Source organism: Aulostomus chinensis, chromosome 16 (genome assembly GCF_037954235.1).
Source record: "Aulostomus chinensis isolate RoL2024-O1b breed Wild chromosome 16, RoL_Achi_v1.0, whole genome shotgun sequence".
In the NCBI taxonomy this organism is placed as follows: domain Eukaryota; kingdom Metazoa; phylum Chordata; class Actinopteri; order Syngnathiformes; family Aulostomidae; genus Aulostomus; species Aulostomus chinensis.
The window spans coordinates 20,288,234-20,306,002 of record NC_141335.1 but is presented as its reverse complement, the minus strand read 5'-3'; the positions used below and the strand labels follow the sequence as shown (position 1 = coordinate 20,306,002).

Here is a 17,769-nt window from a genome sequence, read left to right as displayed (position 1 = left end):
CTAACTCAGTTATTAAAACCAAAAAGTAAAGCATTACTATGAAAAGTAACTAATATTACAAAACAAAAAGTTCATAACTGTCAACATTGTTTGCTCTGTACTACTTGACATGCATTTTCATCACTGAACTGAACTCTGCTAAGAGATATGGTCTATATTTATACAAACACATGTGATTGATTGATTAACTTTAGCCTGGCTAGCAGCAGCACTCCCTCGCTGAAAAGAACAACTCAGGCGCTGTTGCTTAGGTGCACGGGGTGCGGTGACATCTGTGTCGGTATCTGTGCCGGTCCCTGACCCGCTAGCTTTAGCAACAAGTTTCGTCGCCGTCGCATGCTGCGTGCCTGGATGCTTTAATAGATTAGAGCTGCTGTTTGCGGCCGCAGACAGGGTCTTAGTTCCGAGACATAAATTGCATTTTGCATAAACATCTTTCTCCTTCTGCTCAACGAAGGAGAAGCAGTGAGCGTACTTCCACGTGAAGAAACTTGCCCTAGGTTCCGCCATGATGTCTTGCACGTTCTTATTATCAACAACCACGCACCGACAGCGCAGCTTACTCTCCTCCTGTCTATCGCACGTCTCCCAAGCCCCCCCGACACAGTAGCTCAGCTGAGACAGTAAAATAACGTAAAATAAACTAATAAACGGATCGTTTAGTAACTATAACTGAGTTATTGAATTTTAAAAATAATGCGTTTGATTATTAGTTACTGCCAGAGTTACTTTTTTGGCAGTAACTAATAACGCAGTAACCAACACTGCATGTTCCAGAGATGATCTAGATTAGGAAATAATATAGATTCCCATGATGTTATCCATTGAGAGCAGTTTATTGTGGCAGTAATGCAACTGGAAAGCAGTTTGCCAGCACCCACCCTAAAAACAGGATTTTCTCTAGAGAGATGAAGAGCCAACAACTGAAGTTATCAAACCGAAAATACTTCAGCCCCGTCTAAAAATACGTAAGCTTCATTTGGACTACTCGAGATTTTGGGCAGAAAAGGGTGCAAGGAGTATTATATACACATCTAAATGTTTTTTTTTTTTTATTTGCTCTCGCTCCGAGCGGCATCACGTTCAGTTCCCCAAGAACTCCATGAAAAGAACAAGAGAGAGAGAGAGTCCACAACAGGACTTACTGTAGATTACTTTTTACATGTATAGGATATTTATAAAAAAAAAAAAAAAAGATGTCTTGCCTGCCCCGTTGTAACGTTTTGTCCTGTTAAGGACTGTAAATTAATAAAGCCATGACATCACCTAAGAGTTTATTAACATAATGTGCAAATACAGGCATTTGAATAGGTTCAAAGTTTTTTTTTTCTTCTTTCGCACGATAATGTTGACATGTCATCCATATCAGCAGATATTCATTATTTCTTAAATATGTGGGTATTGGTAAGATAGCCGACATTAACATCATCCAAGGAAAAGATTTGTTTCTTCATTGTTGCTGCTTGTTGCTTAGGATGAAGCAGCAATGAACAATGGCCGTCTCCAAATTTCTGAAAATAAAGAAAAATGTACTCTTTCAAGTTGACTTTTTGTATTTTCATGTTATCAAAATGTTAATATCATTTAAACTTTTTATACAGAAGATATTGGCATCAGCCAATATCAATCCATCTGCCAAATCAGTTGTAAAATATCAGCATATCCTAGAAAAAAATTAATCTGAGGTCACACATCGTATTTTTATATGTATTTTTTTAAAGTTTTGACAACCCCATAGTATGCAAATACGTGCTGACATCAGTGACTTTGAGCGGCTCTTCTCAACATTCACTCAGGCACATACCTCCCTCAGAAAGCCCCTGACACTCCTGGTTTCAAAAAAATAAAAACAACTTCTTGGCAGATGAAATAAATGAGTTAAATAGGAATATTTCCCTGTAAAAACAAAGAGACTTTAATTCGGAAGAATTTTGTAATAGGCTTGTCAATTTGGAGAAAATATTCAAAATTTTCGGTGAAATAATATTGTCAGTTAAAAACTGCAATTATACATGTAGAATTTGATTTGTTGGTGGTATTTGCTCCGGGAAACTTTTTATAACTACACGCTTTTCATATATGTAAAGGTTTTAATGTCATATTTGTTTCATTATACTGTGTACATCAAATTATAATTCTTACGATCTATTTTACCGAAGACTAAAAAAATAAAAATGGTGTATTCAGAGTCTGTGATTGTTCCATCATTGACTCCAGATGAGAGGCTGACAGTGGGAGGACTAATGATGCAGTAATTAGTGCAGGCGCCAAGCCCCAACACCACAGCAGCTTGCTGAGGAGTGACACTCCAGATCCTACCCCCTCAGCCTTTCCAGTGCAGCTGGCCCTTCACTTGCATCTTGAGGAAGAAAGCATGAGGAAGAAAGCAACACGAACATTTTTCAGCATGTAAGTGATCATCAGACCTACACAACAAACATCAACATGTACTGAATACACCAAGCTACACACACACATACACACGAGAGCTGCAGCTTGAACCAGAGCAAAGGATGTCAGACAGTGAAGTTCACAAGGAAGGAGTTTTCCATTATGGCTTTGCAAGATGTCTAAAGGAACGGGGCATAGTTCAGAGCAATGGAGGACATCATGTCAATCTATGTAACACACCCTTATGTTATTGCTGTCCAGGTGCTGTGACAAAGTTGAGGCAGAAGGGAAAAGTAGAGTCATATAAGCCCAGTCAGTACCAGTCCCTGCTTAATGACTTGGCCAGACCAGCTAGTTGGGGGCCATGGTGGAAAAAAAACAATGGCCTAAACTGGGAAATATTCACCCCCTGACTATGAGTGGAACAGAGACAATAAGCACTCTCCATCAAAGGCTTAGGGTTAAATAAACACTCATCCTGCTGGGAATGTGTGGCTGTCTGAGTGTGTATGGGAAAAAGATAAAGAGGACTGGTGAGTGTCGAGGTCTCTGCGGGAGATAAAGGGAGTGAGATGGGAAAAGAAGGGCAACCCAGAAGAGGAATCTCTGGAATCATGAAACAACAGCATAGTGTTTCAGCAGGTGTTAAGAACCAAGACCACAGCTTCATGCCAGGCGAAAGCCTGCAGGTGAGGACTTGCTCATCTCTGTCACACAAGTGCCATAAATAAACATTTTTGTCAAACCTGCAAAACAAGTTCAACACTGCAGTCTCTGAGGAGTAAAAGACATAAAATATTGATGATTCTTATGCATAAATTATGTAGTCTTGACGAGTTATCGGACCACTGATGTCAGATGCTGCAGCTGGTGCATAAAAACGATGTCTGATGCAGAGTTTCTGTTGACCAATGGACAGTCAGCTTTTATCACAGCATCTTTTTCAGTTGGGATCACTTCACACTTTCACTGGGACTCTGATTGCCAGTAACCGTGGCGTCATCTTTTCAACTGTTAGGTCAACACTGGCATGTTTGAGACACGTGGCATAAACAGAATTGCTCCAATACTGTCAAATTTGGACACGTGCATCACTATTTAGTACCACATTTTAAATGACTAAATTTAACTCAAGTTCTTTGTTTCTTTTTTTTTATGAAGAGCTTTGAGTGGGAAGATGCCAAACAGCTGCCTGGGATGAGAGACGTCTTGATGTGAAGTGCTGCATATACGACAGACCCTCTCTAGGAGCCTAATAGACTTCATCATGCATATGCATTAGCACTTTTCTACCTTACAAGTAATCAAAATACTTCATTGTCATTCACCCATATATGGTGGTATATAATCCTAGGACTCAAATCTGAATGTCCTTGAAAATATCACAACCAACGTGTTGAAGCGCGGTACCTTGTCCACTTCCCCCCCTAATCTGGTGTTTTTAGCATTAAACCCCAGTTTTTCCGCCGTCTAAATCAGGACCATGTCTATGCAGACATTTTCTAGGGGCAGCTGTTATCTCCTCCCATTTCTGTGATTCTTCATCAGGTTAAATAAAGCAGCTTGTATCGTCTGAGTGAGGTTTCTTTCGACCACTTGCCTGCCCTACGCAGAATGTCTTCCTAACTGTTTGACGTGACGCATCATATCAAACAGCTCTATGTCCATTTGTCAAAGATGTATTTAGATGGTCTTTCTTATGCTCGGGACCAAATAACATGGATGCTTCCCCTAAGAAGGTTTCCAAAGGGCTGGCCAATCAGAAGAAAGCAGGCAGGGGTGGGGGGTGGGCTTAAAGAGACAGAAGCTAAAATGTTTTGTTCCAGACTGATAGAAATGAGGGGCTGAATAACAGGCCAATATTGTTTTAATTGTAACCTTCCCTTCTCCCAGAATAAACATTTAGGGATGGAAATGAGAACAGTGGACACCCATTGGAAAATACAGCCCATGCTGAAAAATACTGGAATGGAAAGATGATTGTTTCATGGGGATAAAGGAGGAAGGAACATTTGATATATTCCATTATTCCATTAAGTCTCTCAACAGAAATAATATGTTACTGAACACTCCCTTTGGCAGCTAAACTGTCAGGCCATCAAATTTGCAGATTTGAACTTTTTCTAATCTAACATTAACGAGACAGAGATATTCAGAGACTATCAGTTCACTCAACTTGCATACAAAAATAATACACAATGCCCCCCCCCCCCCAAAAAAAAGCCAGTGGGTTAAAACATGGTCCTCACTGTATTTTACATTTTCCTTCACTCAATTTCTCATTCTTCATCCTCTGAATTTCACGCAACTGAATTAAGGGGAAATATTTCAGACAAAAAGCTTGTGAAGATCTTTTTGTGATTATCTCTGCACAGCAGAAAGAACAAATTCTGCACATTATCCCAAGAGCTGGAACGAACATTATTGGACCAGGGCAGCATTTCAGTCCTTTAAAATTTTAGTTTATGCTGTGTGTGAAACATCTGTCTCCAAAGTTCTGGAGCTGTGTGTGAGCATGTATACTCAAGTTGTGTTGATGAAACCAAACTTTCTCCAAAAAACATTTTGATAAAAACAAAATGGGGCATGACTTAATTTCACATTTTATTTTCTTCCTACAAAGGCTTCTGTGTTTTACATGAGATTTGGATGTTCGAAAAAGTCATATTATGGTTTCAGGGGATATCTTCATAGTGTGCCCAACTACAACAAGAACGCCACATTTCTGGACAGACAAAGAGACACACTATGTATCCTCAGCTTAACAGTTTTTGAATGTACTGTATTTTTTCAAATTCAACATGAATGCAGCTCAAATTGTTTGGTATTTAGTGGCCACCTCGTCATGACCCAACACCAGACATTGAAGGTACCGTCCTGAATGACTTAATGAATTGATTAAGTTGATGGGTAGGTGTTGTGGGGGGGGGGGGGGGGGGGTTCTTTCCCATCATAGATAATTCTGGCTCTTTGAGGGAGCCCAAGCTTTCTTGGTCTGCCTTGACATTCCCACCCTTATCCCAGTTCCTTATCTGAGTCCAATGGGGACTGGGTTGTTCACTGTCTGCTTCTGCTCTCATAGACACTCTCATTCAATCAAACCTTGGTGAGCGAGGGTCAGTGAACTCTGGAAAAAGATGACTTTGTCTACCCTGTCTCGTGTTACATATTACAGACAGTTAAAGTGCATGTCTGTCTCTGGGTTCACATACCTGCCAGTGCATGCATCATTTCCCCTGAAAGACCCCAACTATAAACCCTCCTGTCTAGGTCTGGGACTGACATCTTCAACAGCCCTTACTGGCCAGGGAGATATAGTAGATCATTTGCCACCTCAGCAACAACACCCCCCCCCCCCCCCCCACCACCACCACCACCACAACCACCCCCATACCTCTGTTGGTTTGGACCTGAACAGACTCTTCTCCTCTGTGCTGTTGCAGGGGCACAGTGACCTGACTCAGCACATTGGCGATACAGCTCAGAGAATCAGCCAGAAATGCTGCATGTACCAAAAAGATATAAAACAAGGGAGGGATACAGCGATGTTGGAGCTTTAATAAAACAACACACTGCGCCAAAAGACGGTCTGAAAACTGAGTAGTGTAAATTTCTGGTTTGATTTCAGCACATCACAAAAGGTTGCTCTGGCTGAGGGCAGCATGAAAATTCCTAATTTGGATCAAGGATGAGGATGAATCACATGCAGCATCCACAGTGAGACCTCAGTCCTCACTTCTGAGCAACCAAATCAGCAACTCTTACTGCGGCAAGAAATCAAGACTTGTCTTTTTCTGAGTGAATGGCATCTAAAAGAACCCTGCAGCCATTTATAAGAAGTCAAGAAGCACTCTGAATTCAGGCAGATGTATAAAAACAGAAGTTTCTTTGACACAAGGGGAGATTGTTCGACTGCTGCTATGCATTTCCATCTGTAGAAAAATCCAAGGCAGTAGAATATGAGGAAATTTGCAAAATAAAGAAGACATTCACTGATGACAGTGGCTGAAATTTATCTGCTGAAGAGAGAGAAGAATAAAGATGAGGTTTTATGACTGATCAGGTCATGCAACATTCACTTCTTCCTGATGCTGACAGCATTCATGATTAGAAAAAAAAAACACAGTTGCAGCGGCAATGGGGATGGTGACTGGGAAAGGAAGGATTAAGTCCAGAAGACACCGCCCAACACTATTGACCACTCAGTGGCAAAGTAAATTCATGAGACTTTTGTGGTTTCACCAAAAACTTTCAGGCAAACAAAGAAACAATAGAGATGAGATTGGTGACAGCAAGCTGTAACGCCTTAATAACCATAAAAGTTATTCCATTATTTTTGCAGGGCATTTTGTGAAAGCTGTTGGTCTTTAATGAATCAGTGAGTTTAGCGTATTACATCAAAGCAAATGGCTTTGTGAAAAAACAGACGACAGGGATTGCATCTCATAAAAGGAAAAAAAATGATCCAAGAGAACCCTCAGCCTTCACACCAAGAGGCTTTCTTTGTAAACTACAAACTCCAGCATACTTGCTTGTTTTTGTCATGCATGATTTAAAAAGAAACCTTTTCCAAGCAATAATAATGAATTTAAGGTGCAGCAGGTTTCAATTTATTGGCTTTTTTTAATGCAGCTCCTTCAAACATCTTTTCCTTATGAAATTCTAATTCCCTGTTATGACAGGATGGAGGAGGGCAGAGCTGGGGGAACACCGAAATAGCATCATCTGATCTTTGTTTCATAAACTTTTCCACTCCTGTAGCAACACAGTGGAACGGACTTTGGCAGGGGAAGAAACACAAAATCAAGCTGTCGGATGAGGTATTTAGTCACAGTCTCTGCTGGTGAGATTCTCCTCTGAATAGTCGGGCTGAGAGGACGAAACTGTGAACACAAACTAAACTCTGAGAATGAAGCCATTATCACCTTGTTAGCTTCCTTCATCTCTTACTTACAATACCACTCATATCACACATTTGTCCCTCATACATTGCCAATCCTATAAATACTCATCCTGAATGCTCCACTACATTATTGAGTTAGACCAACAGCCATGTGACTAAATGCTAAATATAGTTTCCAGCATCGATGCTGCTAACTGCACTAACATCTTCACCACACAACTCCTATCCATGTATAAGCTGCAGAGGACTGTATTTGGTACTGATAAACAACCTGCAAATCACAAACAAGTATCAGAGTGAATGAAGCTGTGTATACACACACACAAACAGCATCCAGGTTTGAGGACACACACTCATGCAGGTATTTCTCTCCTGCTCTGTTCTATCTTTAGAGGTGGAGGTTTGCCAACTCCGTGGGGTCTGGGCTGTGATAGCCTAAGCTAATGAGCTGTCCGGGGACAGGAGAGTGGGAAAGATGGAGGACCAAACCCATATCCCATCACCATATGGCCATCTGGGTTTGGCAAACGAGAGGTGTAGGTAATCAAAAACAGAGTGGCTGTAATCAAATGAAAGTCAAAGCGCGTGACCAGTCTTAACGGCTGTGAGGACACTTGAGAATGTGGATGGAGGAGAGGAAGAGACTTGTGCAGGCTTGGAAAGCATCTTTTGGCATCCGTTTGTCAGATTTTAGTCATTTGGGTTAATCCTACTGATCTGCCCACTGGAGAATCTCCAAAGTCATGATACGATGTCTCAATGACTGTCAGCAAGACAGCTTCTGTTACACCACATGAAAACATCACACAGTGGATAAGGGCAATAAAGTCACACCTATGGTTTCTATTGGAAAGGGAAATGTTATTTTTGTTTGGTTCAGTGAGATCCATGCTGCACAAATGTGAGCCAACTCAAGTCAAGTGTTTGGAGCTCTTTGGACTGAGTGTGGTGTGGTGAGACAGCTCAACAGAGAGGAAGATTTAGGTGGCAGACAAAATCAACTGGATCCCAGTTCCTGTTATTTAAGTGAAGTGTAACGGACAAACCTGTACAGGCACGTACACCAATATATTTCTCAGATGTCAGATAAGGAAAACATCTTCAAATTGTTGATTATGAGCAGCAGACCAAGTTGTAGCTTGAGCTCTGCACTTCATGAGGTTTTCAAAGATGAATTTCAATAAATATTCTGACTATGTGTATTTTGGTGATGCCTTTAGGGTGGTTTTGTTTGCATAAAGTTCATGCTTCAAGTCTGCTCTCAAAATAAAAGCTATAACTGAAGCATCATGGTGCAGCTACTGGTGGTATATGAGTACAGTCATTTTCAGCCTGTTACAATAAACCAAACTCCAAACACTTCAGAGCTCTGCAAAAAAAAAATATGTACACATACTGAAATGAAATCACATTTTTAAAATAACAGCTCTAACATCAGGATCACCTCAGTCAAGGGGTGTCACAAGAACTGATACATGCGATACCACTCGGTTCTAAAACTACAGAGCACAAACGATACCCATTTAAGGCACCAGAAGCATCGAGGCCAGCGTTGGAATCAGTGCTGCGCCTCTTCAGAACTGATGGGGGCAGTATACGCCCCAGAGATTTGCAGTCGCTAGGCTACTTACATTCAGAAGTAGCAAGTGACTACACATGGCATAAGAAAGACTACATCAAAATGGCAACTGCGGCCAATGATCCAAAGAATGAACGTTTTCTGTTTTTTTTAATCTGCCATATTGAAATACACGTTACATGATGTTTGCGATGGTGAGCACATTTCACACTGGCTTATATTGAGTAGCTCATGCTGTACTTTTAATGTTAGCCTGGTACTGTTGCACTACCTCGTGGCAGAGAATGTCTAATGGGGGGCCCGTAGACGGGTTCTGCTCATAGAAATGCACCCTCGATTAGAAAAGAAAGAGAGCATGTATCTTGCAAGTATCTTGTCAAAACTAGCTAAATTCATGGAAGATATAGTTACGAATGAATTGTCAAAACACAATGGCCCATCCTCAAAAAAAAATTACTGTTTATGATGCCAATGGAATTCTATGTAATAGACAATTTGACCTCTGAAATCTCACCGCGACCAGATTTAACACTAATTGGGTTTACATGGAATCTTGGAAAATTCTTTTTTTACCCTGGTATCAAAATTGGTATCGAGAATTTGTGTAATTTCACTGAGCTTAGCACCAACTACTGAATTTTTGGTATTATGACATCTCTACCTCAGTCACATGTTTATTTACGCATCAGTTCTTGCGCTAAATTAAGACCCATTACACTGGCTAAAATAATCCACAAATACTGGCAAACATCTGGCATTTTTTGTGCCATGTTCAAGGCATTCACCTCTGGATCATATGGCCCTGCAGTAGAAACTGCTATTATACAGCGCCGCCCACAATTGGCATAGATTACAACTCCGGTGAAAAGCAATAATTTGTGGCCCATTTATGCCGCAACCAATGTAACTTCTGCAACTTTTGGTCAGCTCGTCCACAAATTCAGCTCATCTGCATTCAAGTAGCAATGTAATATTGTTCAATTAGTGCTAAAAGAAAAGATATAAAATGGTAACTGCTGAAAAACTTTGCTGTCCCCCACTGTTCCTTTACCATGTTACCCTGTTGAATGTGATACACTAGCCAAAAAAATAAAAAGGCAGCTTGGCTACTAGTAATGGAAAATGGGTCCATCAGTTTTTTTAGCAGGTTTAAAATACACGCATGTAAAACTATGCGTGCATGTGCAGTGCAGGCATGTAGTAAAGATTCCCACACTGCCTTCCCGCTGATGGGAACAAATGATTAAACCCAGCCTAGGGAGAAGGTATCCTGAGACCCAGGGAGAATGATGTAGCATCATCATCATCATCATCATCTGGGAGGTTCTGAAGATGCCGTGACTTTCTCAACCCAATGTCAGCCAGTATTATTACTGGTTAGTTACATTACAGCCTACACTTAGTGTGTATTGGAGTTACTGGCTGAACCTTGATGTTGAGTGTTGAAATACACTAAATCTCTACAAGTCAGTGTGTCTGTACTCAGCCTAAGGTGATGCAGTAAAATGACACAAGTAAAATACTTGACTGTGTAACACCTGTTCATGTGCTCCGTGTATCCATGTGGCTTCCTGCTGCTCTGTTTAGAATCTGAACCCTGCTGTGTTTGGATCGACTGGATGACCCCCCAGGTCTCTGCCAGAGGGGTTACTTTACCTTTCAAACACAAAAGTGAGCACGTGAGACTGAATAAACAAAAAAGAAAAATCAATAAAGGTTAACCCCAGCTGTGATGCGGCTCAATTTTCAAAATAAACACCCTGTGTAGACTCTCAATTGTAACATGACTGGCACCAGGCAAGAGGTTTAACTGACATAAATGGAAAAACTTTGCAGGTTAGGGTGCTCCAAATTAATAAGTAACAATGAACAACACACAAAAAGCAAAGAAACTAGCAAGTCTACAAGACTGGGCAGATGAAACAACCCACTACCGATTTCCTTGCAGTAGGGTATGAAGCTGGGTAAAAGTAGGAACAAAACCAAACCTCTTTCATCCCAATGGCATTGTTCAGCCTTATCCCTAACATGAATTTCAGCTGCCACACGACCTTCAACTTAGATATTCCTCCCGTGTACTTGGCACGACTGCAAAAAGAAAGCCAACATGTTAGCATCCACACAGCTGAGCAATTTGAAACAAGCCGCTCCTGCTTCACATCTACTGCGGAGGATTCAGACAATCTCTGGATTTGTTCCTACATGATGCAACATTACTTGAAAGATTCCTCCAGTAACATACAGACACTTGCAATGTGCTATTCTCTCTCCAGGTGAGGAAATATGGAACCGACATCTGCGCACCAAATAACACTGGTATCACAAGTGGTGGAAGGGAAGAGCCTCAAGGCACTGCTGATAGCACATTCTGTATCTCCACTGCATACGCCACATGACCACATGACATAGAAGCACATCCCCAGTGCAATCATCATGCCAGGGCCAATGTTTGCTATTTAAGATGTGAAAGGCATATCATACCTGTGGACATGTATCAAGATGCATATGGACTCAACCTTACTGGATGAGATGCACATCCCATACAAACCAACATCACTCCTCACAGAAACTACCTCCATGAGCTTTATAATCTCGACAGAATATGACATAATCCAACCTTAAACCCTGAAATTTGAATGAGAAAAACTTAAACTGAAAACATACGAAAGGAACTTCAGGGGGAGCTGGAGAGGAGGGAACCCTCTACCAGTGTGCAAGTGAAGCCAGTCTATAACCAATGACAATGAATCATTCATGTAACTTGGATCTCTGTTACAAAACTTTTCCAACATCCTGCAGACAAATTAGGGTTTCTTGGTTCCTCCACTTCCAGAACATTGAGAACAACTGACTAACAGTCATTCAGTAGTCAGTCTTAATAAACCTGACTGAGTCCAGTTCCACTGGTGCAAATTTTATCTGCGTCATTCAAACCAAAATCTCAATCCTCAATCTTCCAGAGCTACAAAAGCACCAAAATCATCTGATACTAAACTTCCTGATCAGTCATTAACATATTTCTGGAGCCAACTCACCCTGGTAAAAGATTTCCCTACTGCACCTTTAATCAACAGAATCTGTGTACATCTCACATTCAAGTCTTTAATCAATAGTTGCAAAGGGCCCCTCCTTGTTCAAACACACCAGTGCAGCAAGCTGTTAGGAGTGTGTTTACAAATGCAAAGGCTGTAAACACACAAGCCTGCAGCATTGAGTTGAAATGAGCCAGGGAACCAAACTAATTGACATGCACTCTATATTATACTATTACATTTTTTGACCTTATTTAAAAATTGAAAATATTATGACTAAGCTGTTTATGTGGCTAAGGAAAAGTTAATATTTTATTAAAAATCCTGTTTACATGCACCAACACATATTCAGATGAGCAAGGCTTGCCAGGACGACTGAGGGTGGAGCTGAGCTATTGCTCTCACTTTGAGTTTCCATTCATATTTATCCTAATGTGAGTGACTGAAATAAAAGTATGTGATGCTAATTTTTATTCTGTTGATTCTTGCTTACTTCATATTTCATGGTTAAGAAGACTTTGAATGTTCATGGAAAGTTAGACAGGAGTTGTACCGTTCTTTAGCAGTCTCCATGGTAGCATTCAGCTAGCCCATACACTACCAGTCAAAAGTTTGCACACCCTATCCATCCATTTTTTTCCGCTTATCCTGTTAAGGGTCGCGGGGGGGCTGGCGCCCATCCCAGCTGCCTTCGGGCGAGAGGCAGGGTTCACCCTGGACAGGTCTCCAGTCCATCGCAGGGTCAAAACATAGAGACAACCATTCACACTCACAGCCACGCCTACGGTCAATTTAGTCAAGTCAATTTTATTTATATAGCACCAAATCACAACAAAAGTTATCTCATGACACTTTACAAGTAGAGCAGGTCTAGTACCACACTCCCTCAATGAATTTACACCCAACAATTCTCCGTGAGCACATCCTGCAACAGCAGCGACGAAAACCTTCCTTTTAACAGGCAGGAACGTCGAGCAGATCCAGGCTCAATGGGGACGGCCTTCTGCTTTGTCCGGTTGGGGTTAGAGTATCCAATTAGCCTCGTCCCCTCTTGATGTCTTTGGACTGTGGGAGGAAGCCGGAGTACCCAAAGAAAACCCACAGGCACAGGGAGAACATGGAGACTCCACACAGAAAGATCCCGTGCCCGAGCCGGGGCTCGAACCTGGAACCTTCTTGCTGTGAGGCGACAGTGCTGACCACTGCACCACCGTTTGGACACCACTTCCCATTCAATTTTTTTTTTTTTTTACAACCTTCTAAAAAGCACAAACATACTGAAGACACTGAATATATGAAGCAAGATACATGAAATTATGTATCAAAGAAAGAATTGTTAAATAAATGTAAATATGTTTTACGTTGTAGCCACCATTTACTTTGTTGACAGCCCTGCAAACCCTTGGCCTTCTTCATGATATAGTCACCTGAAAAGGTTTCACTTAACAGGTTTGCCCTGTCAGGGTTCATTTGTGGGGCGGCACGGTGGTGCAGTGGTTAGCACCATTGCCTCACAGCCCTAACCCTAGTAGGAGACACGTCTCTACATCACCTGTCCAGAGGAGACTGCATCAATCAGGCCTTTATGGTCGAATAGCTTCTAAGAAACCACTACTAAGGAAAGGTAACACAAAGAAGAGATTTGTTTGGGCCGAAAACACTCAGAATGGACATTAGACCAGTGGAAATCTGTGCTTTGGTCTGATGAGTCCAAATCTAAGATTGTTGGTTCCAACCGCTGTGTCTTTGTGTGATGCAGAAAAGGTGAACGGATCATCTCTACATGCATGGTTCCCACTATGAAGCATGGAGGAGGAGGTGTGATGGTGTGGGGGTGCTTTGCTGGTGACGTTTGGGGATTTATTCAAAACTGAAGGCACACTGAACCAGCAAGGCTACCACAGCACCCTGAAGCAACACGCCATCCCATCCAGTTTGCATTTAGTTGGACCATCATTCATTTTTCAACAGGACAATGACCCCAAACACACCTCCAAGCTGTGTAAGGGCTATTTGACCAAGAAGGAGAGTGATGGAGTGCTGCGCCAGATGACCTGGCCTCCACAGTCACCTGACCTAAACCCAGTCGAGATGGTTTGGGATGAAATGGACAGCAGAGTGAAGGCCAAAGGGCCAACAAGTGCTCAACCTCTCTGGGAAGTCCTTCAAGACTGCTAGTAAACCATTTCTGGTTACGACCTCATGAAGCTCATCGAGAGAATGCCAAGAGTGCGCAAAGCAGTAATCAAAGCAAAGGGTTGCTATTTTGAAGGATCTAAAATATATAACGTTTTGATTTATTTCACACTATTTTGTTTACTACATAACTCCATATGTGTTCATTCATAGTTTTGATGCCTTCAGTGAGAATCTACAATGGAAATAGTCTTGAAAATAAAGCAAAACCATTATATAAGAAGGCATGTCCAAACCTTTGACTGGTAGTTTATGCGCAAGGCTGTAAACAAGCTAGAGGCACGGTGACGGAAGGTTGCAAACTGCAGTAAAAAACCCTGCCTCTGCATGCTGCATGTATATTGATATTATGCTGCTTAAAGAATGCACCTATAAACTTATTAAAATCAGCATAGCCCAAAATTCCAATATTCGGATTAGTACATGCAGGTTATATAACCCTTATAAAAACTACAATATTGTCTGAATAATAGTGGAATATCAATGTGCATGTAAATATACTGATTCAGACAATGTAAGAATTCACAGCCAACTTCGTAAAAGTATCATACAAATCACAGGGTGTTTTCATCGCCAGCACACAGAAATGTGGAGACTCCTTAAATGATTCATTCATGCGCATTATAAACAACACACTGACAACTGTGGATGGACTCTTTCTGTATATGACACACACTCACAGCAGGAAGCATGCTATAGTGTGTATTTTGGCTCGGTATGTTCCAAGTCTGGTGTCGGAAAAAAAAAAAAAATCCAGAAGACATGAGAGGCAGGCTATTTATAGGCTGACTCCAGCGAGGGAGACAGCTCTTCCCTCATGTTTGGGATCAGCACTTCACAGGGATGGGGGTTGGGGGGGGGGGGGGCGGCTCTATTGACACAACACTGAAAGTGACACAGAGTGTTTCAGCTTAAAATATTGTAAGACACTTTCCCACCGTCATTTAATGCAATTAGCTTCCTCAGCTGCAGCTCAAGATAGAAACAGAAAATCATGATAGGAGCCATAGAAACCATTACACATGACACACCTATTTTTACACACACACTCTCAGCATGCCTTTGCTTTCTTCACTGAGCCAGCATGTGGCAACAGATCGTCTCATAATAGAACTCCACTCGCAGCACGATCAGACAGAAACTGCAAGGAAACCCCTGAAGTACATGAATGAAAAGTTGTCACACTCGATGTGCAAGTGCATACAAGTGTACTCTTCACGTTAACCAAATTTTCAGAACTAGTGCCAATATTGAGTGTTTTTTATTTCATGGAGGTAAGCAGTAGGTGGCGCTGTGATTCTCCTGTCTACTGCTGTTGAAGGAGGCGGCACAGCTAGGAGACTTAAGGAAACGAGCGTGAGAGAACCCTCAAGCAAAAACATATGCAGATGAAGGAACGCAAAACACACTGGATATAAAACTTATCAATGTAGAGTTTTGACCAACTAATATCCCAGCTATGTGCTCCTGGAAGGGTTCTGGTAACACCCCTGACAACGGCGAGCCCTAACTATCACGCAATTGAAGTACGTCATCATTTATTTGTTACGTTGGTTACCTGTTGACTTTGTTCCTATTTATCATTTTATCAATAAACCAAATTTTCCAGCTCACCCAAGCACTGAAATGCCTTTACAATAAAGACTTACAACACTTCATATTTTTTGAGCGCAAATTGAACATTTGCATTTTGAAAAAGATAAATGCAAAAGCCTTATGTTGCACGAATAACTGTCAACGTCAATCAACAGGTTCCCATCCGAATGGATCACAAAACCTAACCACATTTTCAGAAGTTCACCAAAAGAAAAAACAAATTTATGCCGCCTTTCCATCCAATAATGGCATTGGCTATGGATAATAGATGTTTTTCATGTAGTTGAGCAGTGGGTGGCGCAGTTATTGTCTTGCCTATCAAAGTTGATAAAAAGGGTGCCACAATGTTCGCATTTATACATCGAAACTTTTGCATCTCCCCGACTGTAAAACCTTTTTTTTAGCAATATTTATTTGAATTTTCAGCATTTCTTTATTTTTTGTTTTTTTAAGCAGAGATTGAAAGAAGGAGAAAAATCAAAGTCAAGACCCATAATAAGACTTTGGATTGTTATGGCAAGCAAGCAAACTAATTAGTTAAAATCAATCACACTCCTCAGTAAGCGTGTGCCTCTAGGTTGATTCTCCTATCTGTGATGCACACAAGTGGACTCACATCAGCCCTGACTGCTGCCACATCCCTGGTGAAATCAAAAACCTAAACGGATCAATGGCAACACACACCAGTACACACACATCTTTACACTACTGTAGAGCAGGCTGAAGACGTGAGAGAAAAAGTGGGTCATCGTGGATGTTAAACAAAAAAGCTTTTACCATTGAGAGCCAGAATGAGTCTTTCTGGTTATTATGGGAGGCCCATGTGTTGGTGCGCGAGTGTTTAGGGCTACCGCACGCGACTTGACAAACACGAGTCGTGACCAGCTTGTATTGAAAAGCCAAACATGAAGAAGGCATGAATGTGTGTATTAAAAAAAAATGACAAATGGAATCACAACAGCGTGTGTGAACTCACATCCTCGAACAGGGAGCCAACGTTGGCTGTCACCAGCAGTATTCCTGTGCCTTGCGCTGTTGTCAGCTTCCCTGCCATGATTCTCTCTCGCAGGTGGGTCGGGGACTTGAACAGCGGACTTTACAGGTAAGAAGTGGGGGGAACAAACAAGCAGAAAGCCGGTGAATGTCTCACGGAACTGGTTAAAACGCTGGGAATGTGCGACTGAAGCCGGGGCTCAGGCGGCTCGGCTGAAGCATATTTTTCAGCAGTGGCCGTGCATCTACGAAGAGTTGCTCTGCAGTAGAAGGTCCGTCAGCGGCGGCGGCGGCGGCGGGTAGCGTGCTGCTTCTCCTGCTACTTTTTCACCTTCTCAGCCATCGTAAAAGTTTCCGTTTTTAATCCGCGACCAGTGCTCGACGGCTCTGGGTCATTTCATAGACGAGTGTTTGCCTAGCTTTGAGCAGTGTAAAAGTCTCCCTCCTCAAGCAGGACTCTACCAGGACCATTGCCTTCACTGTTTGGAGACGATAGGCTGGAGTCCTGCACTGCTCTGACGTCACTGTGCCAATGGAAACGCGGGGCTCTCTTAAAGGGCCAGTGCACCGTAAACACTGCAGCTCCCCTTCTACATTAAAAACGCCTATTATCGGACACAACTGGGCTATCCCTCGATAAGAGTCCTTTTCCAGGGGCGGAAATATAAACAGTGTAAGTTGCACTGGAGACTGAAGGGGGGGGGGGCTGGACTGTCCAACACTGTAGTAGGCAGAGAACAGCAATCCAGATGGCCATCTGGAAATACACTTGTTTCACATTACTATTATTATTATTATTATTATTATTATTATTATTATTATTATTATTATTATTATTATTATTATGTCAGCTCCTTGACAGGCTGATGATCTATACATGACGTTAACCACCTTTTGCCCAGTGACAGCATAAATGATGACTAAATAGCAATAATTATAATGAATAATCGTAGCTGGGATGTATACAACATCTGCCACGAGACCTAAGGACACAATATAAAGCAGCAAAAAAACTAAATTATAATAGAACATAAGAATTACTTTCAAAGATGGCCAGGAATCAAGCACTGTAGGTTTTT

The 17,769-nt window shown here is 41.7% G+C and overlaps 1 protein-coding gene across 1 annotated transcript in view; it reads right to left on the bottom strand.

The window, feature by feature from the left end:
• Positions 1–17,161, bottom strand: part of inpp5a (inositol polyphosphate-5-phosphatase A) — a 148,776-nt gene extending 131,615 nt beyond the window's left edge. The window contains 1 exon segment of the mRNA XM_086180960.1: positions 16,674–17,161. Coding sequence (XP_086037086.1) covers positions 16,674–16,751 — 78 coding nt within the window. The 5' untranslated portion in view covers positions 16,752–17,161.
• Between the last annotated feature and the right edge of the window lie 608 nt (positions 17,162–17,769).